The sequence below is a fragment of the Procambarus clarkii genome, chromosome 68, assembly GCF_040958095.1.
Source record: "Procambarus clarkii isolate CNS0578487 chromosome 68, FALCON_Pclarkii_2.0, whole genome shotgun sequence".
NCBI classification, from domain to species: Eukaryota; Metazoa; Arthropoda; class Malacostraca; order Decapoda; family Cambaridae; genus Procambarus; species Procambarus clarkii.
In genome coordinates, this window is record NC_091217.1 from 4,833,102 (window position 1) to 4,860,522 (window position 27,421).

Genomic DNA, 27,421 nt, shown 5'->3' on the forward strand with positions numbered 1-27,421 from the left:
ACACACACACGCCGACTGGCCGCCCCTTGCCACACTCGCCTCCTCAACAACTTCTCCCCCAATTTTCCATCTTCTTTCGTGAGGATGGTACTCTTTTTCAACCTCTCCCTGCCAGTAACAGGCTGTCAATGTTGATTTGGGAAGCGTGTTAGCGGTAGGCATTATGTACTTTTCCAGGAATTAGTGTTGGAAGTCAAATTAGATAAGGGGTGTGCTCGGCGTGAGCCAATAGCCGGGCTCCATTATGGTGACGTCAGCAGCATGTGACTGAGCCCCGCTGACTTTAAATATATCACGTGAAACGGAAGCTAGTCTCGTAATGTTGTCTTTTTTAACGCCAAATCGATGCTGTGATCAGCTGTAACTGAAAAAAGATATAACACACGTGTCAGATGCATCTATGGCTCCGGAAAGTTTGGTTGACGGTAATGGCATCACGTGGGAGCCACGTGATTGATTTAGATAAATTATTATGCATGTCGTTCCCATCCTGTGGGAGGTGGTAGAAGGGGTACAAGGGCCCCCTGTAATGACTCCAGGAGCTGAACAAGTTACAGTGATGGTCAACTAGTTACAGTGGTCGGGGTTCGCTTCCCGCGGCAGGACAAGAAGCGTTTGGGCTTCCTTTCCTTTCACCTGATATATCTGTTCACCTAATAGTAAATAGGTACCCCCGGGAATTAACCGATTGTTGTAGGGGGGTGCTTAAAGTTTTCTCTCCCAAACGAAATTAAATTTTTGTTATGCATATTAAATTCTTGTATATCTTAGTCAAAATTAATAGACTCAAATTAAGGTATAAATTATTATTATTATTATTATTATTATTATTATTATTATTAATATCTTTACTGCCATCACCATCAACATTATCATCACAATATCATCATTATCACCATAATATTACTCATAATCACTCAAAACATTCACTAACACCACTGCCCACACTATCATCTCTCACTATTATTACTCACCCACGTCATTATCACTTACTCTCACTATCAGCCTGTTTGTCTTACCAAAACCTCAAAATTACCATATCTATCAACTTTAATATTACCATTCTCACCATCACCTATCTTCATTACAGTCCGCGCCATCGTTCACTATCACACTCACCCTCATAATTGCCCCCTCACAATCACCCTTTGTCATCAATCTCATCACTATCAGGGGGGGTCACAATCACTATACCACTCACAGCATCACCACCACTCTCGCCATCACCATCACTCACACCATCCCTCGCTCAGCATCACTCTCAGTATCACAATCATCACTGTTGATCCTGGACTCAGCGCAGCCTCACGGTCGAAGCTGCCAACACTGCTTCACCATCAGACTGTAGTGAGCTGCTCATTGTTCCAAGGTCGGCGCCTGTGCTGGTAATACTCACTCATACGCGCGGCTCTCTCTCTCCCTCTCTCCCTTCTCTCTCTCTCTCCCTTCGCTCTCCCCCTCTCTCCCTTCTCTCTCTCTCTCTCCCTCTCTCTCTCTCCAGCGTCAGACAAGCACAACTCCCCCTGTAGTACAGGAAGGAGCCGCTGGTTGTATCAATGCCCCAACATGCCCCACGTTCTCCTCGCATTGATTTAAAACACTTTTAACATTCTTACAAAAGTTTTCACTATTAATCTATATATTTTTTTATATCAGAATCTTGCAAGCAACATTAATTCAAGACCTTGTAGTTTGCACTAATATGGTTTACAACGAATCAATATACTGTACAGAGAGTTGGTGCATGCCTTGTTGCATGATAAATATTGTAAATGTACAACCAAGCACTTGCAGGATGTATTTGAATAATTTCGCGGCTTTCATTTATGGCCTTGTAGCATATACTGACCACTTTGCAATACTGATTTACAGCCTCATAATGCCTATTTCCAACCTCATAATACTTATTTACAGCCTCATAGTACTTATTTACAGCATCATAATACTTATCTACAGCCTCATAATACTTATTTACAGCCTCACAGTACTTATTTACAGCATCATAATGTTTATTACAGCCTCATGCTACTGATTTACAACCTCTAATCCTTATTTATAACTCTCAACATTTAGTTACGACCTCAATGCATTTACGACCTTACAACACTCACCGTGGGTGATTACATCAATATCGGAAGGGAACTTTTACCATGTAATATACACTACACAAACGTGGTCCACAATAAGCATTGATGTGCCACACAGCCTACACCAGCACTAACGTCATAGTGACGTCATTCGCTTCGTGTACATTATATCTAAAACACAAACTGTTATCTCAAACTTGTTTTAGGTTATGGTAGAGTTGGGTAAGGATAGGATAAGATAGGTTAGGTTAGGACTGATTCAAGAGCTGCGATGACGTGCTAGGAGCTCCATCCATTTCTCAGATCCTAGACCCGACTCGATAAACTTGAGGTCATAAGACATCCTCACTATTCTCCACCAACTTACCTCATAATATACTAATATGCAACATTTTGATAGTACGAATGGTAAATTAAATGCTTGTCTTCTGTACGGACTGAAACGCCCATCGTGTCCAGCACGGCTTAGAGACAAGTTATTGCTGTCAGCAGGGCAGTTAGTGCTACCACTGCACCAGCAAGCAGCCTGTATGCTAACTAGCCGTGAAGAAATGTTGCCAACCTCACGAAAATGTGTATCTCAATTGCGTGCTGTGTTTTATCTAGTGATACCCCACTTTACCTGCACCCTGGATTGCAAATGTCATTCCAATATATCCTTCATTGAAGTTACAAAAATTCAGCGCTACTCAAAGCAGTTTTTTAACATATTAAGGTTCATTTACATTAATGCAGCTACCCTAGGCTATAATAAGGGCCGTGATCAGTAGCCTGCATTGGCACACTTGTAATCCATTATGATAATAACCTCTAGTGACACGTGACATTATTAAATTTTATGTATATGCTCAAAGGTCACAGGAGCACTATGCTTATACTGTTCAGCCGCCAACAAGGCGTACTTCACCAGCCGGTAAGTCGTAAGGAAACAACATATGTATAGAGTTGTTGTTTCAGATTCAGCTCCTCGGAACGAAAAATTCGAAGTAGCACGGGCTATGGCGAGCCCGTAGTGGATCTGGCACAAGAGCGGGGCTGTAGTAAGACTACCAGTGTAAGATTTACGGGCTATTCATGCCCGTGCCACTTCTTGAGTAGCTTAATCATTAACATAACTTAACCATTACGTTGCATAATTTTAACATGCGTTCCGATATATTGAGGCTTTTATTATTCTTGGTAATTTTACTTCTCCCAAAGAACTCATGTAGTTTTAGACAGTTGTATTTAAACTCGCACATAACCTCTCATTCCTTCATCCCATATATTCTTCCTTCATACCTTATCTCCTCCATTCACCCTCCATTATTATGCCTTCGTTGTTGTTAAGATTCAGCTACTCGGAACAAAAGTTCAAAGTAGCACGGATTATAGTGAGCCCGTAGTGGACTTACCTGGCACAGGAGCGGGTTGTGTGAGGTATTATCTCTGTTGTTGTTATAGATTCAGCTACTCGGAACAAGTTCCAAGTAGCACTGACTATGGTGAGCCCGTAGTGGACTTACCTGGCACAGGAGCGGTGCCTATATTATCTCTGATTGATTGACGAAGATTAAGCCACCCAAGACGTGGCACGGGCATGAATAGCCCGTAAGTGGTGGCCCTTTTGAGCCATTACCGGCATCAAAAGATGATACTGGAGATCTGTGGAGGCGCAACTGCACCCTGCGTGACGGGAGATGTCTCCCGGACCAAATGGTGACCAAATGGTGTATATTATCTCTTCTCTTCGCCCCTTATATATATCTTTCCTCGACCCGTCTCCTCCTGTTAAGGGCTATTCATGCCCGTGCCACCTCTTGCGTGGCTTAATCTTCATCCATCAATCTCCTGTCACTCTATAATCATAAAAACCTCCTGTAAGTTCAGACTTACAAAGCGACAGACTCCTAACATGGCGTTAAACCTCGCGGTGACTGTTTTTAATTAATTTATTAATTGTATTTATTTATTTTTTTATACACAAGAAGGTACAGTGGTTTGAGAAAGTACATACACTGGGATTTGAGTATTCTTGCAAAGCTACTGACACGCACAGCGTTTCGTGGAGGATAGTGGATTAAGGATTAATTTAATACCTTGTATTTAACCAAGATAAAAATATTATACGGTAACCATATGTAACAATTAAGAAAACACCGGTTGTCCGGAAACTAGGCTGGTCCCGTTTAAATCCGGGTTGCCATGCCATACATGGCAACCCGGGTTGCCATGCATTAGGTAGGGGGCTGGTTAACATACTCGTGGGTATGGTATATGTCCAGGGAAATTTATTACGTACCAACAAAGCATTTGGCAAAAGCCGTATGAAAAACATAACTTCTAATTATAACCTAAGAAGTCAAGAACATATTTGCTAAATAATTGAATGTTAAATTGTTAATATTTTCATCCTTTTATTATTTACTAATAATATTAGAACTTTTATAAAATAAAGTGCAAAAAAACCTTCCTGGCGGGAAACAAACAAAAAAAAAAGTTTAATCTCGTGAGCATCTGTAGTGGAGATGAAGGTGGGCAGTTTTGGCAAATATCCCAGAGAAAGCAAGGCAAGCGAGAACAAACTACTACACCTGACTACAGTACGTAACTCAACTGCCACACAACGTAACAAACTTGGAGCCTGTGGTTGTGTAAGAAGTCAATGGTGCACACTGATAATAGAGCGAAAAGGAAATATTGAGAAGCAAACATGGGCCAATACTCACTTGGAGAGATGTGTGTAAGAGCCTGGCGGAAGAGTACCCAGAACTGAGCTCAATCGGTGATGACCAAACCACATATCAGGAAATAAAGAAACGACGACGTTTCGGTCCGTCCTGGACCATTATCAAGTCTTTTAATGGAAACAGAGGAAGAGACAGACAAATGTCGGTGCTGGTCTTCACTGCCCCAGTCTGCTGAAGTCAGTTATTAACAATATTCTTATCATTATAATTAACACCCCGTGTGTTTAATAAATCTGTGTATCGTTAATGGCTAAATTATAGTTTTCAAAATTTGAAAAGAACGTCGATTAGGTCTAACCCTCACTATATAAAAAAAAGTTCGTTAAGCTTGTAAGAAAATAATCATTATATTCGTTTATCTTTAATGTTCCGAAATGTTGCGATGACCTGCGTGCTATACAATTATGCAACCACGCCCTGCAGCTTCTCCAGCGCCTCAGCAACTATATGAACGATTTACAACCAAACTACACGTCACCAATGTTCACCCATTCTGATCCAAACAAAAGAAGTACAAATCTTCAAACAACACTAGCAAGATATCTGTAATCCACACCATCCACAGCCTGGGCACCACATCTCGTACTAGTGACGAGCTGAGACACCCTTCAGACAATACAATCGAACTTAGCAAACTAACTTCTGAGTGACAGCAAACTTGAACCTTCAGCGACAGTCTGAGAAGTTTAGGCAGGAACATCTGGATGGTATTTAGCTTCGCTCTCGATTACCCCAAAAATGATAGACAATTAGCTTACTAGACATGCCACAAAGTGTTTTAATTTCTAATTAATCATATACTCTGACAACACAAGGAACAGAATGGTATGCAAGTAATTTGGATTCAGATCTCACCGAGCCTTACAAGAACACGCTTAATATCAAGGCCAATCATGTGACTTTCCTCTACTAGAATTTAGATATTGAACTATCACAAATGTTCAAGTACTTCATTCGAGATGATATATTACCAGGAAATCTTAGCCATCGCAAAATTTGGTACTGTTGAGTGTAAATAGTGCAGGTTTTCCATCACGCCTATAGGATAAGTGTAAAGCGCATAAGCTGATCAAATCTAATCACAATCGACTCGAGAATGGTCCTGGACGGACCGAAGCGTCGTTGTCCCTTCACTTTCTAGTGTGTAGAAAGTCCTGTGAGCCACAAAATTAACAAGTGTGGTTTGGTCGACATGTTTCAGCCACGTTATTGTGACTACTCGTCTGCAACCTAATCAAATTATGTTTAACTAGCTCACCGCAAATGTAAATTGCTTACTTTAGAAACTCTTGTGGTCCTTCTTGGGCACATTGTTGATGTATACATTGAACTATGTAACTTGCATAACCAAATTACTTTTCGGGGGTTCAGTTTCCTTGCCCATGATGTGGCTAATCTTTCCCACTACCGCCCTCAGGATGGGTATGTGGTGCAGAATAAATTAACTAAACTAAAACCTCAACGACACACTTGGATGATGCAGAAAATCATCATAACCGTTTCACTTCACTACACAATCCCTCATCACAATCTATGAATAATTAATCGAACACACACATCCACCCTCCCCTGATGGAATGATGACCAAAAAATATTCATAGCTAAATAGCTGACGAGATTATGTACTATTAACAAAGTTTCCCTAGCTGTGCAAACACAGTGTTCCACTAGCTTTTTTTCGCACAATTTGCTCTAATTGCATACCATGCAAGCTATTGGAGAAAATTGCGTGAAAAAAGCTAGTGGAACATCTGGAGTGAAGGAACTTTGTGACAACACCAACATGGTTTCAGGGATGGCAAGTCATGCCTCACAGGATTAACTGAATTCTACGATCAGACAACAAGAATCAGACAAAGAGAGGAGTGGGCAGACTGCATATTTATGGATTGCCAGAAAGCCTTTGACACAGTACCACACCAGAGACTAATGCGAAAGCTAGAGATGCAGGCAGGAGTGAAAGGGAAGGTACTCCATTGGATAAGGGAGTACCTAAGTAACAGAAGAGAGCAAGTCACTGTGAGGGTTGAGGTCTCAGATTGGCAAGACGTCACCAGTGGAGTCCTGCAGGGTTCAGTCCTTGGACCCATACTGTTTCTTATATATTTGTAAATGATCTTCCAGATGGTATAGAATCATTCCTCTCATTGTTTGCTGATGATGCAAAAATTATGAGGAGGATTAAGATGGAGGAAGATAGTATGAGGCTACAAGATGATCTAGACAGACTAAATGAATGGTCCAACAAATGGCTACAAAAGTTCAACCTAAGTAAATGTAAGGTAATGAAACTAGGCAGTGGAAACAGGAGGCCAGACACAGGATACAGAATGGGAGATGAAGTCCTTCATGAAACGGACAGAGAGAAAGATCTAGGAGCTGTTAACATACCAAACCTGTCTCCTGAAGCCCACATCAAAAGAATAACATCTGCGGCATATGCGAGGCTGGCTAGCATCAGAACTGCCTTCAGGAACCTGTGTAAGGAATCATTAAGAACCTTGTATACCACATATGTAAGACCAATCCTGGAGTATGCAGCCTAGCATGGAGCCCATACCTTGTCAAGTACAAGGCGAAGCTTGAAAAAGTTTAGAGATATGCCACTGGGCTAGTCACAGAACTAAGAGGCATGAGTTACGAAGAAAGGCTGCAGGAAATGCACCTCATGACACTGAAAGACAGAAGAGTAAGGGGAGACATGGTCACTACCTACAAAATTCTCAGAGGAATTGACAGGGTAGATAAAGATAAATTGTTTAACACGGGTGGTACGCGAACAAGGGGACACAGGTGGAAACTGAGTACCCAAATGAGCCACAGGGATGTTAGAAAGAACTTCTTCAGTGTCAGAGTAGTTAACAGATGGAATGCATTAGGCAGTGATGTGGTGGAGGCTGACTCCATACACAGTTTCAAATGTAGATATGATAGAGCCCAGTAGGCTCAGGAATCTGTACATCAGTTGATTGACAGTCGAGAGGCAGGACCAAAGAGCCAGAGCTCAACCCCCACAAACACAACTAGATGAGTACAGTACCCTCGTGTCAGTAAATGCTTTCCTTTTATTACCCAGGCCACCTACATGTGTTAGCTGGGTCAAGCCTGGATACTTCTCCTCTCTCTAAATTATATTCTCCAGTACTCACTGTGCAGCCGTTCACACAAGTCAATACAGTATACATAAATCGAATCGACCTCTCAAATCACTGCCTTGGACCACCACTAGAACACTTCGCTTCATTTATAGCAACTAGTCATATCCTTATTTACGTCTGCCATCTCTAACCTGTTTAAATGCATTACCTATTGTTTAACAATATGCTTTACTACTGCCTGGCCGCCATCCCAGGTTTACTGCTGGCTTTTTCAATACATGTATATGTTTTATATAACTTGTAGTTAGCCTTTATTTGATGAAGTCCATCAAATATTTATATAGTGGTCATCAGAGTTGCAAGGAAGTAATGAGAAAGGAAGAATCATTCTCAAGGTGCAACGAGGCAAGAGTGCTCGTGGTGCAAGTCTTGATTATGTATGGCACAAGGTGAGAGCCACAGGTGGTGGATAGCTCATGTAAATGAAGAATAATTTCATAAGGTGTATGACATTTCAAAATTTAAATTCCAAATTCCACGGTTGGTTCATATACGTGCCCTCTTGCAGGAAATGAACTGGATATCTTAATACAGTACTGAAAAAATTTATCTTTGATATTAAAAACCTCCCAACCTCGGTACTTTTAGGACAACTCAGATGTTATACTGACGAGATAATCTCAGCCCCTTCAGAGTGCAATGCTTGTGGCAGTTTGGTCATGGTGCTTCAGTGTATCAGAGTCCACAAGTGTTTCAAGGCTATGAAAGTGAAACTAAATTAATGCAACTAGGCACTCATCAAGAAGGAATCTTAATCGTGACCAAGGCTTGGGAAAGCCTTGGTCTTATAATCAACGGTGAAATTACGGGCTATTCAGACAATGCCTATGCCACCTATTAGGTGGCTTAATCTTCATCAATCAATCAACACTGAAAAAACTAAGGTCTTCAACAAATAAATTGGTAATCACAAGAGACTGCAAAAACAATAGCTTGATAACCTTCAAATAGGTTTTGTCTTCTCTTCAAATACTGTACTTTGGAATCACAGTCCCCCTATACCTGAACAGTTAAAAAAATTACATCAACAATGTAAAGATAAATGGAAGACTTTCAGAACTGCGGTAGGTTACAGCTCTCAATACAGTGTAATATTAGATACCTAAAATTATGGACGTAGCACATATATAATATATAATGTGCCAAGTCTGCAGTGTGCTACGTATATAATATATAATGCATTATATATTATACATGATGATCAAACCACACACCAGAAGATGAGATGACGTTTCGGTCTGTCTTCTTGGACTTTTATCAAGTCAATTGTCACAATCGACTTGATAATGGTCCAGGACGGACCGAAACGTTGTCATCTCCTCATCTTCTGAGGTGTGGTTTGGGCATTATAAATACATTCAAAATTTAAATTCAAACACTTTATTCATAAATGTTTGGACATTTAAAGTTGGGTTAGTTTACACAAATTTACAGTAAATTATTTACCTTAGTCATAATATTAGCATAACATGTACAGCAATATCTATAATTATATATAGGGGGGTACCACCTCTGGTGCAATTATAGGGACCAACAGCCTCAGAGAAGGGAACACAGAGCATTCGGAGAAAAACTTGCCATTTAACTCTGAATATGTAAGAGTGTTCGCTTCTCCTACCACCCCCCTTTTTTTCTATAATTATATATTCAAGATTTAGAAACTACATTTACTAGTGATTTAAAAACCATTACAATTGTCAAATTCAGAATTAGAAACTATGTCTATGAAAACTTGTACAAATCATTACAATAATGGCTGGACTAAACGGGGTGTGTGTATTTTTGGAATAGAGTAAGCAATATTTAGCTTACAATTTGTAAGGTGATATATATTTTATATTGGAAAAAGAAAGTAGTTTGCCATCACAGCAGTAAAATACATATTGGCACAATTTATATAACAAAATCAGGATGGTGTGTAGAAAATTTAAAGAACCTAAACTAATCATCCTATTAAATTATATAAAAATGTTCGTATTCTCCATCAACAGATTCTTAGGCTACCCTGGATCAAAATCCCTCCAACCACACAGTTCATACAACATAGATGTTACTTCAGTAGGATTCAAAATGTCTGTTAGAAAGCCATCTCTTTGTAACAGTTCCTTCATAATTCCAAATATCCAGCTAGGGGATTCTCCCTGCTTTCTCTGCTGCATGGTTGTTTTGCTTTATACTGTAGACCTGCTACACCATTACTTACATCACTCACTCTTAAGTTGTATTTCCTAACAATTAACTTGATATCTCTGGAAAAGTTGAAGTAGCCAGTGGCAAGTGAGTGTCTGGTTTAGGCAGTCAATTTAGCCAACTGCTCATTAGCAAGAGTCCTTGCTGGTGGTCACTAGTGAGGTCATGGGAGGGTTCAGAAAGGTTTTAGTATTTATGAATTGATCTCAGTTGATTATTCTGGCTTGGATTATCCAACCACTTAAGCTGGATGGTACAGCAATGATCTCGCTTCAGGCAGGTCAGCGTTCAATCCCCGACCGTCCAAGTGGTTGGACACCATTGCTTTCCCCCGTACCATCCCAAATCCTTATCCTGATCCCTTCCAAGTGCTATACAGTTGTAATGGCTTGGTGCTTTCCCTTGATAATTCCCTCCCCTCTGGCCTGGATTAAAAATCTTGTGCATCCATACCTTTTTAAATTCATGGACTGCTTGGAAAGTATCATGTGGCGTCAGTGTTAGCACACCTGTACGTCAATCTGCTTGAACACAGAAATCACATTAACGTGACATATATATATGAGAAAATCAACTAAAGCTCTTAGGTGACTCTTAGATAGGTCAGGGTGGTACAGTGGTGGAGGTTGCGGCTGGCAGTTCATTGGTCGCTGGTCTGAGTTGCCCAAGAGCTCCAGTTGATTTTCTCAATCTGCTTGAACGTGGCACCATCCTGTCCGAGAAAACATTGAGAACTTACTGTACCTTAGAAAAAATGAATGTATTAACTCAGAAAATAAAATTAATTGGAGTTTAAATGTACATGCTAATCCCCCCCTTACAATACCTGAAAAAATCACCAGCAAACATTGTGAAGAAAAGGGTCTTTCAATTTCATCAGACGGGTTTCTACAGATGCTTTTTTCAATTTGAACACTGCTCTTTCTGTAATGGCTTTTGCCCACAAACTGTTCCCTCAGACTTATCACTCTTTGGGAGCATTCTTCAGTGTTCTGCAGGATAACTTGGCAACCCTGAAGTTGTGGTTCCTGTTCAATAGCATTATACACATCCTGACATCAATGTTCACCTATTTTGTTCATTATTTAATACAGTAGTCAAGTATAGTTCAGATAAGAATCTGGTTACTGTGCTGTGAGGGAGTGAGACTTACATATGAAAAGTTTTATTCCTCTTACATCAGATCTGAAATTATTTTTTACAGTCAGAAAAAAGGACAAGAAGAAGTAAACTCAGGGTAAGATGAAGAGAACATAAAAAACAGGACTATAATTATCATCCACCATCTTTGAAGCAAAGTGGGGAATATCTAAGCAAGAAGTATGAATAAAACACTTGAATAAAATAATAATTTATTGGTCATTCACATTTTCTTTCCTGAAAAGAAAATTTCATCATTTTCTTATTTGAGTTGGTGGCTTTACAAGAATGTGCTAATCATTCACCAAATTGTGTACAAATACAACCCATTGTTCCTTTTTTGTATGTATATACATATACTCAGAGGCAGATTAAGGTAACCACAGTCCTCAAGTCTGGATTCTGGGTGGGCCCCTTTTCAATTATTCAGTGACCATTTCTAAGCAATTTGTATACTAAAAATAGTGTGCCTCTAAGTTCATATGGTACATGGAGGCAGTCCCTGTGTGTTTAAGTGGTACATGTTGGCTAACTTGATTTGTCAGTTTTGTCTAACAGACTGTTGCTTGCAGCAGCCCACAGGCCCACATATCAAGTACAACCTGGTTGGCAAGGCACTTCTTGCAGGAAACTTAAATTTTTGCTTGTTCTTGTGTTCTGGCAATATTTCTTACGCTTGCTGTGAGGATACTCAACAGCTGTGGACCTCTAATATTCATACAGTATTCTCTGAGTGTGGCACCTATGGCACCTCTACTCTTCACTGGATCTATTCTGCATTTCCTGCCGTATCATTTCTTCCAGTACATTGTTATTTTACTGTGCAAAATTGAGACTTGATCTTCAAGTATTTTCCATGTAAATTTTATGAGATACCTCTCTCATCTCCTTTCGAAATACTACATTTGGAGAGCTTTGATATGATCCCAATTATTTAGGTGCTTTATCGTGTCTGTGTGAGTACCATGTATGTTCTCTGTATTTCCCCTATTTCAGCACTCTCTCTTGCTCTGAATGGGGAAGTGAGTGAGCATTGTGACGGGATCCTTGAATTTGAGTATTCTCATAATCCATCCTATCATTATCAAGCTGACACTATATTTGCTTGATTATAATCCCTAAATGTCAGATCAACAGACTACCTTTCCTTGATGTACATTGAGTCAGAGCAGTTGTGTAAACTTTACTCTCAGGAAATTATGACTTTGCAAGTCAAAAATGTCACAAATGTCAATTTTGAATTTTCTCTTGATTATATCTCTACTCTACTACTATATCTTGTCAAATAATATAATGATGATTTAGAATTTATTTACACCCAATTGTGGTGAGCTCCCATGAACCCCAGGCCTTAGGCTTAAACAGCTATAGGGCTATCCATCCCTGCACATACTGTATTATATGTAAATTTATACAGTATATGACTATATAAACACTATAAATATATTTGTGTATATATATATATTTAAGTATACGCACACACTAAACAAATGTACTGTACAGGTACTATGCTTCAAAGGTTTTATAATAATAATTATTTTACATCCATGTTTAATTTTTTCAAAGCAGTAAACTTTACTAAATGCCACTTGTTTTGATTGTCAAATTCTAAAGGGAACTCTCACACTTATTTTATACAGTATTTATAGTCATATACAGTATATAAATTCCACAATTACTTCAATAAAGATATATTTTAACATATGTTAATGGTTTGATTTATATTGATATTGGTTTGATAAATGGTTAAATAAATAAATATATAAATAAATAAATAAATAAATAAATATAAATGGTTTGATTTATATTGACCTGATTTATATTTCAAACTACTGCAATATGTTAAATTACTTTAATATTTCTAAAAAAGTCAAGTACAACAATGTTCAAAGGACAACAATGAACAGTACATGCAAGCAGCATAACATTCTTGAGAATTTACCAATATTCTTGGGGCTTGCATGCCCAAACAATAATACAGTATATTGCATAACAAAATCTATTTAATGATTTAATAGTTTGAAAATAATAAAAAATTAGTCAACTTACACGTTACAATGGTGATTCTCTATCTTCGATTTGTGCCTCATCCCAAGGTCCATATATATTTCTGGTAGAATAAAAAAAAAAAGACTATACTGGCATGTGAATGTTGCATGATTAGTAGTGAAATACATTAATGCACTATCTTAAAAGCATACTCCTTTACACAATGCTTGTAAAAATAATGATTAGTGCTACTACCTAGTTAGTGCTGAACAAGTAAGCCTCTTTTCTGTATCCTTGACACCCTTAGCTACCATAGAACTTTTCTTTGGGATGTAACAAAAAATACACACCATCTGATATCTAAAAAAATATAAAAAATTCTCAAACTTTAAAATATACAAGTCAAGCTTGACTGTATAGCGTATGGGTTCTTCTTGTCTCATTTCTGTTCTTGAGGCCTAATGCACAATGCTTTTGCATTTGCAAAAGTGTAAAGGCAACAATATTGATTAAGGCAGTATTAAGTAAATCAGGTATGACTGCTTGTTAAATTAGAGATGTAGTAACCAATTTTCATAATAACAAAAAATCATCATTACCCCACTTCTCACTTTCATATGATGGGGAGGCATCAGCCTGGAGAAGAAACTTGCGTTTTCACAATATCATTAGCACTACATAGCCTCACAGAGAAAAAAAATCACATTCAAGAAAATGATCCATACCAGCATCCCATCGCTTCATAAGATGACGCTTACAGTGCTCCTTTTCAGTTGTGCTACACAGTACAAGCACATTAACTCTTCTCATCTCTACTTCTTTCAATGATGTTTTAATTATTTATTCTATTTATTTTCCTAATACCAAGTGTGTTTCTAAGATTCTAAATTTATACCCCATTAATACTAGAGCAGCATCTCACATCCATACATATTGGTTGGCACCACCAATCATTCATACAGTCCTCTGACTACTGTATATCTTATCAAATTATATTTTTTTTAACCAAGTCGTTTATTTTCATTCCCACACTCTTTACTCTCAACTTCATGTGTACAAAAAATAGAAGTAGTTGCACATTTCCAATTAATTAAGAATAATAAAGGTAACAGAAATTAAGATCACAGGACCAACAGATACACACACAATCATACACAATTAATGCATTATTATGAGTATACTGTTACAAGCATACAACAGCAGACAGAGCAAATGAAGATAACTACCAGCGAAAGGACAGTTCCTCTTTTTACTGGCACAATAATTCTTGCTACCCTTGTTATTTTACTTAGTACATAATAAGCATTTCAGTACCTAGTGTAAATCCTTAGAACACCTCTCCATTTCCTTCATTTATAATACACGTTATATTTATAATAAAAAATATTAACAAGAGTTATTGTTCATATTTTCATGCACTGTACTTCCAGGTATTGTACAGAACTAAAGACATTTTACATTTAATCTGCTACAGCAATACTGTATATTTGAGAATAATATACTTACTGTTTATAACTCTGGAAGTAGACAAAAAGAGCTGGTACGAAAAAGTTACAAATTAACAACGCTAAAACGAAGACGAGATGGAGGTGTGGAGCGAAGAGAAGAGTGCCAATGGTGGTAAATAGCACCACTGCTATAGTTGTTAGAAGGTCACAACCTCTCCCAAGGTGATCCTGTAAAGCATTATTCATTCTTAGAACACTACACTACACACAGAATTTGTTCATTCACCCTTAGTTTCAGACAAGAAAAATATTGCTAAGAACACTCCTCATGTACAAGCAAACACCCAGATTTCCAGCAAATATTGCTATATACTGTAATTGATTTTTAAAGCATCTGAAATTAGCCTATTTTTCCCATAACTGTACTGTACTTAATTATACCATACTTCAGCCATAACAGGCAAGTCTAATACAAGTTCCATGTCATATCATAAAAACATAATAATGAAGATAATAGTATTATACTATATGTAGAAAAATACTTTCGAAGATTAAAAACAAGCCAAATAAAATTTGGAAACTAAAAACTTCATGGTAAAATGCATTATTAACATGGAGAATGGAGAACTCGTCAATGCTGCATACAGTGCAATGTCTTAACTCTGAACAGCCGAATAACAAATACAGTGAGACTTGTTTATTAGAATATAGGATTAAATGCATGCTAGGGAATGTATGTTTGTTAGTTTAGTCATTTAATATGCACCACATGCCCATCCCATGGGCAGTGGTGGAAAGGGTTACAAAAGACCACAATGGGTTTAGGAACTGAACCCCATAATTCATTTAGCTAAGCAAGTAATTATTTTGTGAAGCTAGTTACACAATTTTCTTATTCTTCTACACACATACATGTACATACAGTATATCAATAATCTTTTTACATCACAAGTGATTCAAGAAGTGGCCTACAACAGTCTCTAATACACAGTTTACATCTGCGGTGAGTCAGTTACACACCAACTAATCCTGCCCCAGACCCAAAACAAAAAACCAGCATTGAATGTAATGAAACACCATTTTCTGGGTGAGTCCCGGAGGCTCCCTGGAGCTTACCAGGCTGATATGCAAGTATTAGACCATGGCAACAGTTCTTCGGATGGAGTTCTAATTCTGGGAGACCCTAGCCCTGGAACAATGAAGAAGGGAAACTGGGTCAACAAAAATTGTATCCACGGACACTGAGGCCGTGAAGCGCAAGTAACACCGAAAAACCGCAACCAGACAACACATGATGCGCCGAACCAACCAAGCATCAACAACCCAAGAACCCCCCGGAAAGCAGCTGCCCAACCTTTGCCAGAAAAGGAGGAGATGGCCGCAAACGTACACACCTACAACTAGGACTGAAAGAGCAGAAACCCCCCCATGCCGGAGAAGAACAAGAAGCACCCCCTCACCCGACCCCCAGAGGCCAAAGCCAACAAGAAAAGAACCTAAGCAAAACAAACCTGAACCGAAGGGGCCACCACAAACCGAGGAGATGAAGGAAAGGAAACACCCAATCCAATGAACATGATGGCTCAGGCGGTGCATGAGCAGGCCGGAGGTTGAACAATGCACGAAAAATCTTGTGGAACAGAGCAAAAGAGACACCCACCCCTAACACAAGCCGAAGCGGCCCACGAGCTCCGCACGATCTGAGAAGACAATATTTGGCATAAAATGACAGTCCTGAAACAGCCAAGAGAGAAAGGACAAAATAACCCAAGCAGAAACCGAAGACAATTTATGAGACAAAAAGGGACGAAAGGACCGCAAGGAAACTAAGTACTGTACTGCCACCAAGGCGAAGCCTCCAAGTGGGACACTTTACGATGGTCAGGTGACAACGAAGTTACCTGACCATCATAAAGATGGTGAGAACCGCCGTGTCAAAAGACCAGACCAAACCAGCTACTTGCCAGACCGGACTGACCTGCTGAAAGAGGCGCAGCCGTGGAAAAATCCCCGGGTTCGGAAACCGAGCAAGCAGAGCCTGAAACCAAAGCTGGGATGGTCACCAAGGAGCCAACAGGACTACTCTCCCCTGGGAAGTCTCCAAAGGACCAGGGACCAGATTCACGAAGCAGTTATGCAAGCACTTATGAACCTGTACAGCTTTTCTCAATTTTTGGCGACTTTGTTTACAATTATTAAACAGTTAATGAGCTCCGAAGCACCAGGAGGCTGTTTATAACAATAACAACAGTTGACTGGGAAGTTCTCATGCTTATAAACTGTTTAATAAATGTAACCAAAGCCATCAAAGATTGAGGAAAGATGTACACGTTTGTAAGTACTTGCTTAACTGCTTCGTGAATCTGGCCCCAGGACCTGAAGCAACAGCTAAACCAGAGGGAAGAGGTACAGGTAACTACACCCCGATGGCCTCGCAGGCGGGGAAGGCGCCTCATACACCGTAAGATGCCTTGACCCCATAGACACGAAGAGACCCACCTCTGTGCACCCATACATCCGGAAGAGTGAACAGAACGAGTCGGCGTCGATTGTCCAGTCCGTGGATAGGGGAATGAACCAGGACAGGCCACCTACCAGGACATTGGACATTCCCTGGATATGAGCAACCCGGAGAGCCAAACCCCAAAAACTCAGCAGATGAGCCACTTGAAGCGACCAGTCCCAAAGAGACAAAGACCGAAGAGAACCCCACGGTTCAGACAATGAGCCACCGGAGAGCAGTCAGAATGGTGCCGGATCATAACGCACCAAGCAACTCAAACTCTCCAAAGCGGCAGCCAAACCGCCGCGAACTCCTGCTCCAGACAGACCCCACTGCCCCCGGCCGGCCTGGTAAGCACTGGTCACAAAACCCCAGCCGAGAGACGATGCGTCTGTGAACACATCAAGCGTGGGCACGGGGAGGCACGGGAACCCCCTCAGACCAGCTGAAGGCAGGACAGCAGCGACTCCGGAGAGAGAGACAGCATGCCCCCTTGTGTGCGCAGCGTTTCAGGCGATCGAGCGGCAACACTGAAAAGTGTTTACTCTTTTCACTGTTCTGACCTTAATTTTTTATGTACATATTTCATTTTTGTAGCAATGTGTTCACAATAGAATGTTCTAGAAGAACATAAGTATAAAATGTCACCAAAGCATGAGTTAGACCAGCATCAAATAAAGAACTACGTCGATCACTAGCCGTGAGCGCCAAACAGCGACGAAATGTTTCTACTCTTTTTAAGTTTATCAAGTTTAGACTTGTTGTAAACCGATTTTATTTGGGGAGAACGGGAATGTCGTGGCGTGTATTTTGAAACTATTCCCAAGTCGATCGGATAAAAAATGGATTTTATAGAAATATTTTTTCTCATGACTCATGAGCGTGTCAGTTATGCGGTTTCAAGAGAAAAATTGGTGGCGCTCTAGAGCAGCACGAACGTGCGAAAGTGATAATTATTAACACTTTCACACTAGAACAGACATAGAACAGAATAGAACTTCACGCTAGTAGCTAGAACAGCAATTGGCAGTACCAATACTGTAATTCTAATTGCAGTGTCCTGACTGGATCTTAACTGGTGGTTTGGGGAGCAACTAAAGGGGAGGGGAAGTCTTGTTCAGAAATGAAAAAGGCACTATTGAAATACATTTTTCAATTGCAATAGCATCCACATATTTTTGTATACAAACTTACATATTTTAAAGTTGAAGGTACAGTACAGTAGTATGATGAGGCACCCTTAAGGGGCCCGGTGACTGAAGAGACTTTTCCAAATATGAAATACAGTGAAAATTTTTAAACAAACCTCCTGTTATTTGGCATCAGTGTCATGAAAATTTCCTCCCATTATGTTAAGCAATGGATTTTTTTTACAAATTTAAAAAAAATAAATGCATGCGCGATGGGCAGCAACCGGTACTGATAATAACGATAACACCACCTATTTACTGGCAATCAGTGATAAAGAGATGGAAGCACCTGTTCGACACACAAAGAAGAAAAGTAGTAAGAAGGGTATACAAAGTGGATATGCAGCTGGTGCCACCTGGAGGGTCAGATTTCACACATAATAATGAGTTAGTATGTTAATATGCTGTTTTTTATTATATATCATATAAATACATTGCCCAATGGCAACATTTCTTATGTCCCTTTGTATGAAAAGCTGACAACCACTCTTTTTTGTGTGATTTTTCTCTCCTTTGTTTCTATGTGGATTTTGTTGTAACTTCTACATCTCGGAAAATGCATATCCGGCACTAAGCATGTGAAGTTAGAACGAAATTGGTCAACATGTTAATTAATCAGCCACAGGTGGCAGAAGTTATGACATTTTTTTTGGGCCAATTTATTTACAAATTTTAAACTATTCTCTTTGTCTATTTAGGTTATATTGATGAATGAGCACCATATGAGTGCCTTATCACTTATATATATGGGCAATAAAGTTACTGCAATATGTATGTTTCATATAAGAACATAAGAATGAAGATACTGTAACTGCAGAAGGCCTAGTGGCCCATACGAGGCAGCTCCTATTTATATCCATCCAATCTCATTCATATACATGTCCAACCTACTGTTAGACATATGAAGGGCCCAGTGTGTTTTACAGTTATCCCTAACATATCCCTATTTATTTTTTTTTTTGGGGGGGGGGGTATTTTTTCTTGACCATTTCAAAACATATTGACCAACAACTTTCACATATTTGAGTACGAATGCCGAGCAATCTTAATTAAAACTTACAAGACATGTCATAAATTTGAAGTACTATATACATTGTTGTGAACTTTAACTTCATTTTTCTCCATGAACAGAATTTTCAACTTTGAGACACTGTCAAAAATTCAGTTTGTGACCGATTCTCACCATTTTTAAATATTATGTGCAAAGTTCTTCACTCTAAGGTGTTGTTATTGTCATTTAGTCATAAAGCCATAACGTTTGGAGTTATAATTTTTGGGGGTCTAAATTTTTCCCATATTTGGATGGCAACATTGAAAGAATGTTTTACAGTAAACTATACTCTCATATTAACTATTCTCTCATTGTATATTCATATAATATATTGATACACGAAACATGAACGTTGTATGTCATTCTGAGACCATAATGATTAAAATAACAATTGGTTACATATTAATATTTTGACACCAAATTTGAAACTGTGAATTTTTGTTCTATATTATTTTTTAACTTTTTTTCTGTTCATGGTATGATGTTGATCCATTAGGAAAAGTTAGAGCATTTACCATGAAGATATTACTAAAAAAAAATTGAGTGTGTTTGAGGAAATTTCAGTGCACCATCACCAGGCCACTTAAATGATAAGGCATCCTTAAGATAATGAATGCAAACTTGGTAAAGAGAAAAAAATAAACCTGACAAAATCACAAGGCATTCCTACTGGGACTACCTAAATAATACAGCATGTAAGAGACTATATTAACAGGTGATACTGCATGTTACACAGATATCAACAGCAGTATTAAATATGCAGCTGTTCAAAATACACATTTTGTGATAGGCAAAACGCTGACTTACCCGGCAGTATCGTCTGAAGCTCGGAAAAAGAGCAAAGAGTGCTACAGCTACTGTCATTAGAGTAAAGACATCACGGTCATTATCCAGTCTGGAAGCCAAGCAAACTGATGCAAACACTCCAACGTTGTGCGAGACAGTCGGATTAACACTATTAGAAAAACAGAAATATTGTACACAATATAGAGAATTCAGCTTAGTGAAATGTTAATTTTTTAGCATGGTTCTCATATGCTCTCAAACCCAGCAACAGTATGATCTACCCATGACTCAAATCACATGCTAGGCTCTAGTTACTCTTCTTCCCACTATGATAGGTATCCTTGAAAGTAGTCCTCTCACATATCTAAGGAAAGGTGACAATGACGAGTCTAGCTCAAACCCCCATTGAGTGTACTTGCTCACTATGATACAAAGAAAAGAATCATAACTCAAACTCTTCTTGCAAGCATAAATTAGAGTACCAAGACTGCTAATTATTACAACGAAGATTACTCAGAAATCCACAGGAGCCATGATGAGGATTCGAACCTATACACTGGGTATTCTCAGATGCACGCTCTTGATGACTACACCATGACATGGTTGTGGAGTAGACACGTAGACACCAAGACAACATGGTGGATCGACCATGTTGTAGCACAGTCATCAAAAGTATGCATCTGGGAACACCCAACGCATAGGATTCAATCCTCATCACAGCTCCTGTGGATTTTCTCACCTATATATCACGATAATGTAAATTCTGTCTTGCACATTACATCACCAAATGCCCAGTTATCAGACTATTCAGACCCGTTGGCACGAAGTGCCTTGAGAATTGCAATTATTTTATTCACTCTTGTGTTCTTGAGGCTATCCTCATAATGCACCCAAAATTTGCCAGTGCAGGCTACTGAACATATGGCCCTGTATGACCAACCATCCTGTGAGATGGGGACTTTTAGTATCACTGCATCCTTATTCACTTTTGTGTTCATGATGATATCCTCGTAATGCACCTCAGTTTGCCAGTGCCGCCTACTTATCACATGCCTTTGTATGATTAACCATCCTGTGTGATGGGGATTATAGCATCACGTAGCTATTTTCTTACACACTGTATGCCCCTTCATATAATCTAGGGTAGCTGCACAAATGCAGATGTACCTAAATGTGATAATCAAAAAAAAATTCTCTGTATATGAAAACTACTGTTAGTAGTCCACATGTTATAATACCAGGTACCTATTTGCTGCTAGGTAAAACAGAGGCAACAAAAGTCAGTGTGTGAACAGTGTCTTAAGTAGACCTCCCCTGGCCCTGGCTGGGAAAACAAGTGGGGCCATGCTATGAAAACTGCTTAAATACAATAGAAAATATTGAAAATTAGTAAGGAAAATTATATATTCAAAATTATTTAGTTGGTGTTATACAGTATATAACTCTGTATATGGTACTGACATCTTATTAATGCACTACTCAAGTGAATATCAATCTCAATTTGTAAATCTTCAATGTAATCTGTATACAATTCAGCACCTTTTCCAGTACATAATTTTAAACAATACTTTACTACACTGAGAAAACTAATGATTTACAAATTATACACTTTATCATTCAGAATACAAAAACTTAATTTTTCTACTTACATAGCAACTGCTGTCCCATAATCATGAACTATAAGTCGTAAAAACAGCAGAAAGGTTGTGCAGGCATTTATGGAGTCCGTGGCAACACTTCCTGTCAAGGTCTTGACCACAGGAGAAGCACATGCGATCAAAACTACATAGAAACATGCCACCTTAAAGTCATCCTTAACTGAAACATTTAAAAATTCTGTTAATTTCACATTATTTTCTGTAGGCACGTTGAGATACTGTATGGTATTATTATGATATACATGCATTATAGGAGTATAATCTTATATCTACATCATATGAGAAGGAAAGGTGATTATGAGATGGAAGCACTAAGCTAGTATGACTACACAACGCGTGGAATGAATATGAAGTCTGGAGATGAGATGTGAGGAAAGAGTGATGGCATGGTGTCCAGACATGTGGACCATTGCTTTTAACAACAGTCCTGTGAGAGGCAAGAGGGCGCCACTCAAAATCAATCTAAGCAAATGGATTCACATGAGCAGGATGTAACTGAATAGTGTAGTGAAAAGCTAATGAAACACTGTATGGAGATAGCTGCAAACATCATCCTGCTAGATACAGTAATGACAAACTGAGATATATCAAGGTACTGTATAAATTTTCACTGCATAAGGATTAATAAGTGATTACCCAGCTCTGGTAGGGTATACAAAATGTTATGGGTTATGTGAGCAAAGTGATGTTTGTCACTAGGCCCATGCTTAAGCCAATCCTTGTATATGATAATGACATATTTTATATGATCAGATTACTATACTGGGTACAGTATGTGAAATATTTGAGAGGGCTAATGACATATTAACAAAAATTCAGCAATGATTTATTTGTTTTGCAACATTAATGAAAAGCGTGTGAAGATACAATTTACTAAATACCCTTTATTTTATGCATTTTGTTAACATACAATTTGTGACTTGAGAGTCCTTACCTGAGGCAGCAAGCTGGGCTCTTGTCATAACATAACCAATAACACTTAGAGAAGCTGTCAGTGCCAACACAACTGAAGCATTCAGGTTACCTTCTGATATACCAAAGAATATCACCACCAAACCAACGCAGCTGCAAAATGTATATATTAGCATTTAATGGATTATTTAGATAACTGCTAACCACGATGATAAGTAATTATAAAAAGAAAGCACCAAGCAGGATAAACTATTTAGCACTGTCACAGGATATTCAAAATGTCATACATATCACCCAGAAAGCCACTGTGAGAGCACAAAAGACAAAAAAACAAGGATAAAGAACATAAAAAGAGTAAAATTCAAGAAAAAAATGATCAATCTCAGCTTAATGTTGCTATGGTCAAGAACTAAAAGTTACGAATGAATTTAAATAACTAGAAGCTTCTTAAATAACATATTAAGCAAACTCATATAAAGATTGTGCCTTTAAGTAGTAACCAAATACTAATGAGACGAGTCTCGCTTAAATAGAACTTGGTCTACCGATAGTTCAGATGTAATGGAAGGAGTTTGTTTTGGCCATTAGATTATTTCAATCAGTTACAATGGGAAATAATGGAAAATTTAGCCTGAAGCATCTGCAAGAACTGGAATGCAATACTGAAAGATGCACTGTGAAAATAATTAACCAAGATATTACTTCTAATTTGAATATGTACTGTACAATATTGCAAGTGTTTTTGGTACAATATAACAAATATGAATAAAAGCATATTCAATCATTTGCACTAATTAAACCATTATAACTTTGGACATAAAACTGCAACATTTGAAATTTAACGAAAGTTCTCTAGCTGTGGAATGGGCCGAGAATAAATTTGTATGCGCAAGTAACACTCCATTGTACAAGCATTTAATTTGTACAGTATTCTTAACAAAATACAGAAGAACCTCAAGTGACGAGTGGCTCCAGTTACGAGCAAGTCACTCGCAGAAAATGTCTTGACTGACAAGCTTTCCCTCGATTAACGAGCGTTCCCACTGGTTCTCGGACACCTCCGACAACAGTTTTGTTGTTGTTTCACAAGACGCGTTTTCCACATGAGGAAAATGATTAAACTCGTTAATCAAGGCGCTACTGTATTGTGGGGCTTCTAAGACATGGATACATCAATTTAATAACCTGCTTAGTATGACATTAATTAGAAGAAATGGATATAGTTACTAAAGGAAAGCATTAATGAAAATATGATACAATATACTGTATAATGGACAAAGTTTATACTGTCTTTTTAAGATAATTTGGGTATGTGCTAGAGAATAAACTAATCAAATATAAAGTCCTATTTGTTCATGTTATTAAGAATGAATACTTTTTTAACTGGTAGGGATCAAGAAATGTGTCGATGAAGGATATAGAATCAAGAGGATGTTGACCAATCCACACACTTGAAAATGAAGGGACAACGACGTTTCGGTCCGTCCTGGACCATTCTCAAGTCGATTTTGAGAATGGTCACAATCAACTTGAGAATGGTCCAGGACGGACCGAAATGTCGTCGTCCCTTCATTTTCTAGTGTTTGGATTGGTCAACATACTTCAGCCACGTTATTGTGACTCATCGCCCGAATCAAGAGGATATTTTACAAGTCTTTCCCAGCTTTCCCAGTTTACCACCTCTATCTACCTGTTGTTGATTTTGGGAATCAGGGGTCCCTGCGACCTGGTTTCTGATCATGCCTCCTGGTTGGTCTCACATAAACTACCTTCCCTCTTTCCTCTCCTGGGTCAGATCCTCTTGACTTCTCTGATTAATCTTTGTATTTAACCTTTGTAGCAACACAGAGTAGCCCCCCCATCCTGGTCTAGCTCTTCAAACATTTACACTGCTCCACTAAAGTTCCGAATTTTTTTTTATACGTTACAGAGGACTTTAATATAACACAGTTTTAACATAATATGGTTTTCATTTTGTAACCAAAAATTTAAATTACTTGCACTCGCTGCATATTTCCACGTTCACGCCAGTAAAAAGAACCAAGGATTTGGCTTCCTTCTAAGTTCACACAAACCCACCTACTCTCACACATGCACATTATTTTAATGAAGGTACCCCTGTAATGTGTAACACTGTCATGTCTTGGAACCTAACCCCATTTTTCCCCAAGTGATATTCATTTTATAGTTCATTATATCAAGTTTCTTGGAGGGCTTCCCTCAGTGGCTACTGTACCTACTTTACTAGCTTCAAGCCTGAAGTACCTCACCAGGCCTTTTGATTTGTGAATGCCTACCAAGGTCCAGAACCAGAACCTACCTCTTAAATATAGTCTAGATATGTATCTCATTCAAGGTAGCTGGTGAATAAGGACATTTTAATTACCATAACTGGCTCAACATTTTCTGTAATACAATACTGTACCGAGTTTCTATTGAATACTATTCACAGTATAGCATATCCAGTTAAAGTACAGTATTATCAATTCTAAGTGGATAAAAATTAATAGGCCTACAGGCTTTTTTTTATACAAATACAATATTTAAATGTAAAAATATATATTTTTTACATTAAATCTTTAGTTTAACTTAATTCATAATGAGTAATGTGCAGTGTTGCATAATGAACTAAGAGACTGGGCCTACATCATATTTTACCTGCATATTTCCTGTGTGACAGCTGTTGCACCGTATAATGTCTCGGATAAAGACAGTTTTTTACCTGTAACACAGAAGTGAAAGCATATCATCCACTATAAATTTAATACCATTGTAACATACTCTTAAATTTATGTACAAATTGCAATACATTAATTTAATTGGTAACTATCAGGAAAATTTGTCTTGAGTGATGTGCTCAAGAAAAACCTGAGCACATCACTCATACAACTCATTCTACTTAATTGCTCACATTTTTTGCTGACTCTAAGAAAAGAGTCTCCAACATAATTATCCGGGAAGGGCTGCTTCTTCCAAAGCACTCTCCGCCACCCCATTTTTTATACAACACATGTAGATTGAGTGAAGGATATTTCTCCTGATGACTGCAGGAGTTGTGTGAAGTGGTGGTGTCTTGGAGACCACGAGGGAAACTTGGTGTGATGGGTGTTATCTTGAGATATGTGTAGACTTCTTGTTTATTATGCGTTTAGTTCTTGCGAATGTTTTTCTCAAGCCGATTGCACAAGCATGTGGTTGGTTGACACTAATGATTGGTTGGTTGATGGTAATTTAGTGGCTACAATGGTGATGGACCACATGAGCCACACCGTTGACAGAAAACAATAATGACTTGCGATAAATTGACAAATTTCTGACAACTTCTGGTTCTTCTTGATGGTATGTGCAGTTTGCATGAACGTCTGGTTACACTTGGAGAAGTAAGGTAATTATCAGGAGAAAGCACAATGGCATTACGACCATATAGTACTCTGAAGGAATACTATGCTTGGAGAGGAAAGCAATGGAGCCCCGAACAGACGATCAACTGAAAGACTATCGACACTCAGTGACCCAACTAGATATTAACGCCAGGTGTTCTCTTGAACCCAGAGAAGTCGAACAGAATTCTTTGCCAAACAGTGAAAATCCAAGTTCAGTTGCTCTAAAATTCAGAAATCTTCCCGATGACTCTAGGCCGAGCAAACACTCTTAACAACTCTTCGCCCAGCGTCTTAACAATATTGGCTGTTGAAGACGTGTGTATTACACCAATATCAGAACTTGACGCGCGGAAATTTAGCTTTTTCTTGATGACGACGACGACCCAGGGAGTGGAACGTCTTCTTCTTCTTCTTGATAGTAGGTGCAGTTTGCAAAGTGGAACGTAAATTTTTTGTTGTTGGTGTGACGGCGTCGGACCCTCTCTTTAACTACCAAGACATCGTTTACATTTTCTTTGGGTTACACTTGGGGAAACTTAAATATAATTCATACCTTATTTATTTGATTTACCTGTGGGCCAATAACCCTAGTGGGTTTGACAAGGACAGGAAGCCTGCGGCTTGTCGAAGGTCACTCAATTTGCCTTGATGATCTTTTCCAGGTATATTTTGAAATTCAGCTAAATTTTGGCATGTACGGCTTCAGCGGGTAGGTAGTTCCATAAGTTTATAACCCTGTGGGTGAAAAAAACATCTTCTGTTCTCAATCCTATATTGTGGCTTAAAACCGTTGCTACTTATTTGTGTTACATCTAACCTTCTGAAGAAAATATCCGGATCAACACCCTCTAACTCCAACAACCCCAGACAGCATTCGGTACCCTTACTCAAATCTCTGAACATGTTAGATATTAAGTCACTGCACATCCTCTCATGTGTACTCTATATATTTAAAACTCTGATTTGTAATGTCAATCCTGACCTTAAAAGCTTCTTAGAAGGTTGTAACAGAGCCCCATGGGCACCACACCAGAAACAAATTGTCTCCGTGGTGTAGTGGTAAGACACTCGCCTGGCATTCCGCGAGCGCTATGTCATGGGTTTGGGTAAATATCATTTACCTGGCTGGGGAGGATTTACTGGGCGCAATTCCTTAACTGTAGCCTCTGTTTAACGCAACAGTAAAATGTGTACTTG

The 27,421-nt window shown here is 38.7% G+C and overlaps 1 protein-coding gene across 2 annotated transcripts; it reads right to left on the minus strand.

The window, feature by feature from the left end:
- Window positions 1-10,744: 10,744 nt before the first annotated feature.
- PIG-C (phosphatidylinositol glycan anchor biosynthesis class C) lies at window positions 10,745-26,706 on the minus strand. Of its 2 annotated transcripts, none has more exons than XM_045769403.2 (8): window positions 25,753-25,989; window positions 25,500-25,563; window positions 22,864-22,994; window positions 21,921-22,089; window positions 20,293-20,440; window positions 14,800-14,969; window positions 13,354-13,414; window positions 10,745-10,876 (listed from the first exon to the last, which is right to left on the minus strand). In XM_045769403.2, exons 1-7 carry the CDS (start codon window positions 25,835-25,837, stop codon window positions 13,357-13,359), a joined length of 825 nt encoding a protein of 274 aa, XP_045625359.2. In that variant the 5' UTR covers window positions 25,838-25,989; the 3' UTR covers window positions 10,745-10,876; window positions 13,354-13,356. The 2 variants fall into 2 exon arrangements, with proteins under 2 accessions (XP_045625359.2, XP_045625360.2); XM_045769404.2 differs by lacking the exon at window positions 10,745-10,876 and adding an exon at window positions 11,505-11,541 and having other exon boundaries at window positions 25,753-26,706.
- Window positions 26,707-27,421: the final 715 nt, after the last annotated feature.

Coding starts and splice junctions, on each gene's coding strand:
- PIG-C (XM_045769403.2), bottom strand. CDS start 25,837: ATGGGGTGGCGGAGAGTGCTTTGGAAGAAGCAGCCCTTCCCGGATAAT. Junction 22,090..22,863: donor AGCCCAGCTTGCTGCCTCAG/GTAAGGACTCTC, acceptor TAAATGTTTCAG/TTAAGGATGACTTTAAGGTG. Junction 20,441..21,920: donor TATGGGACAGCAGTTGCTAT/GTAAGTAGAAAA, acceptor TTTTTCTAATAG/TGTTAATCCGACTGTCTCGC.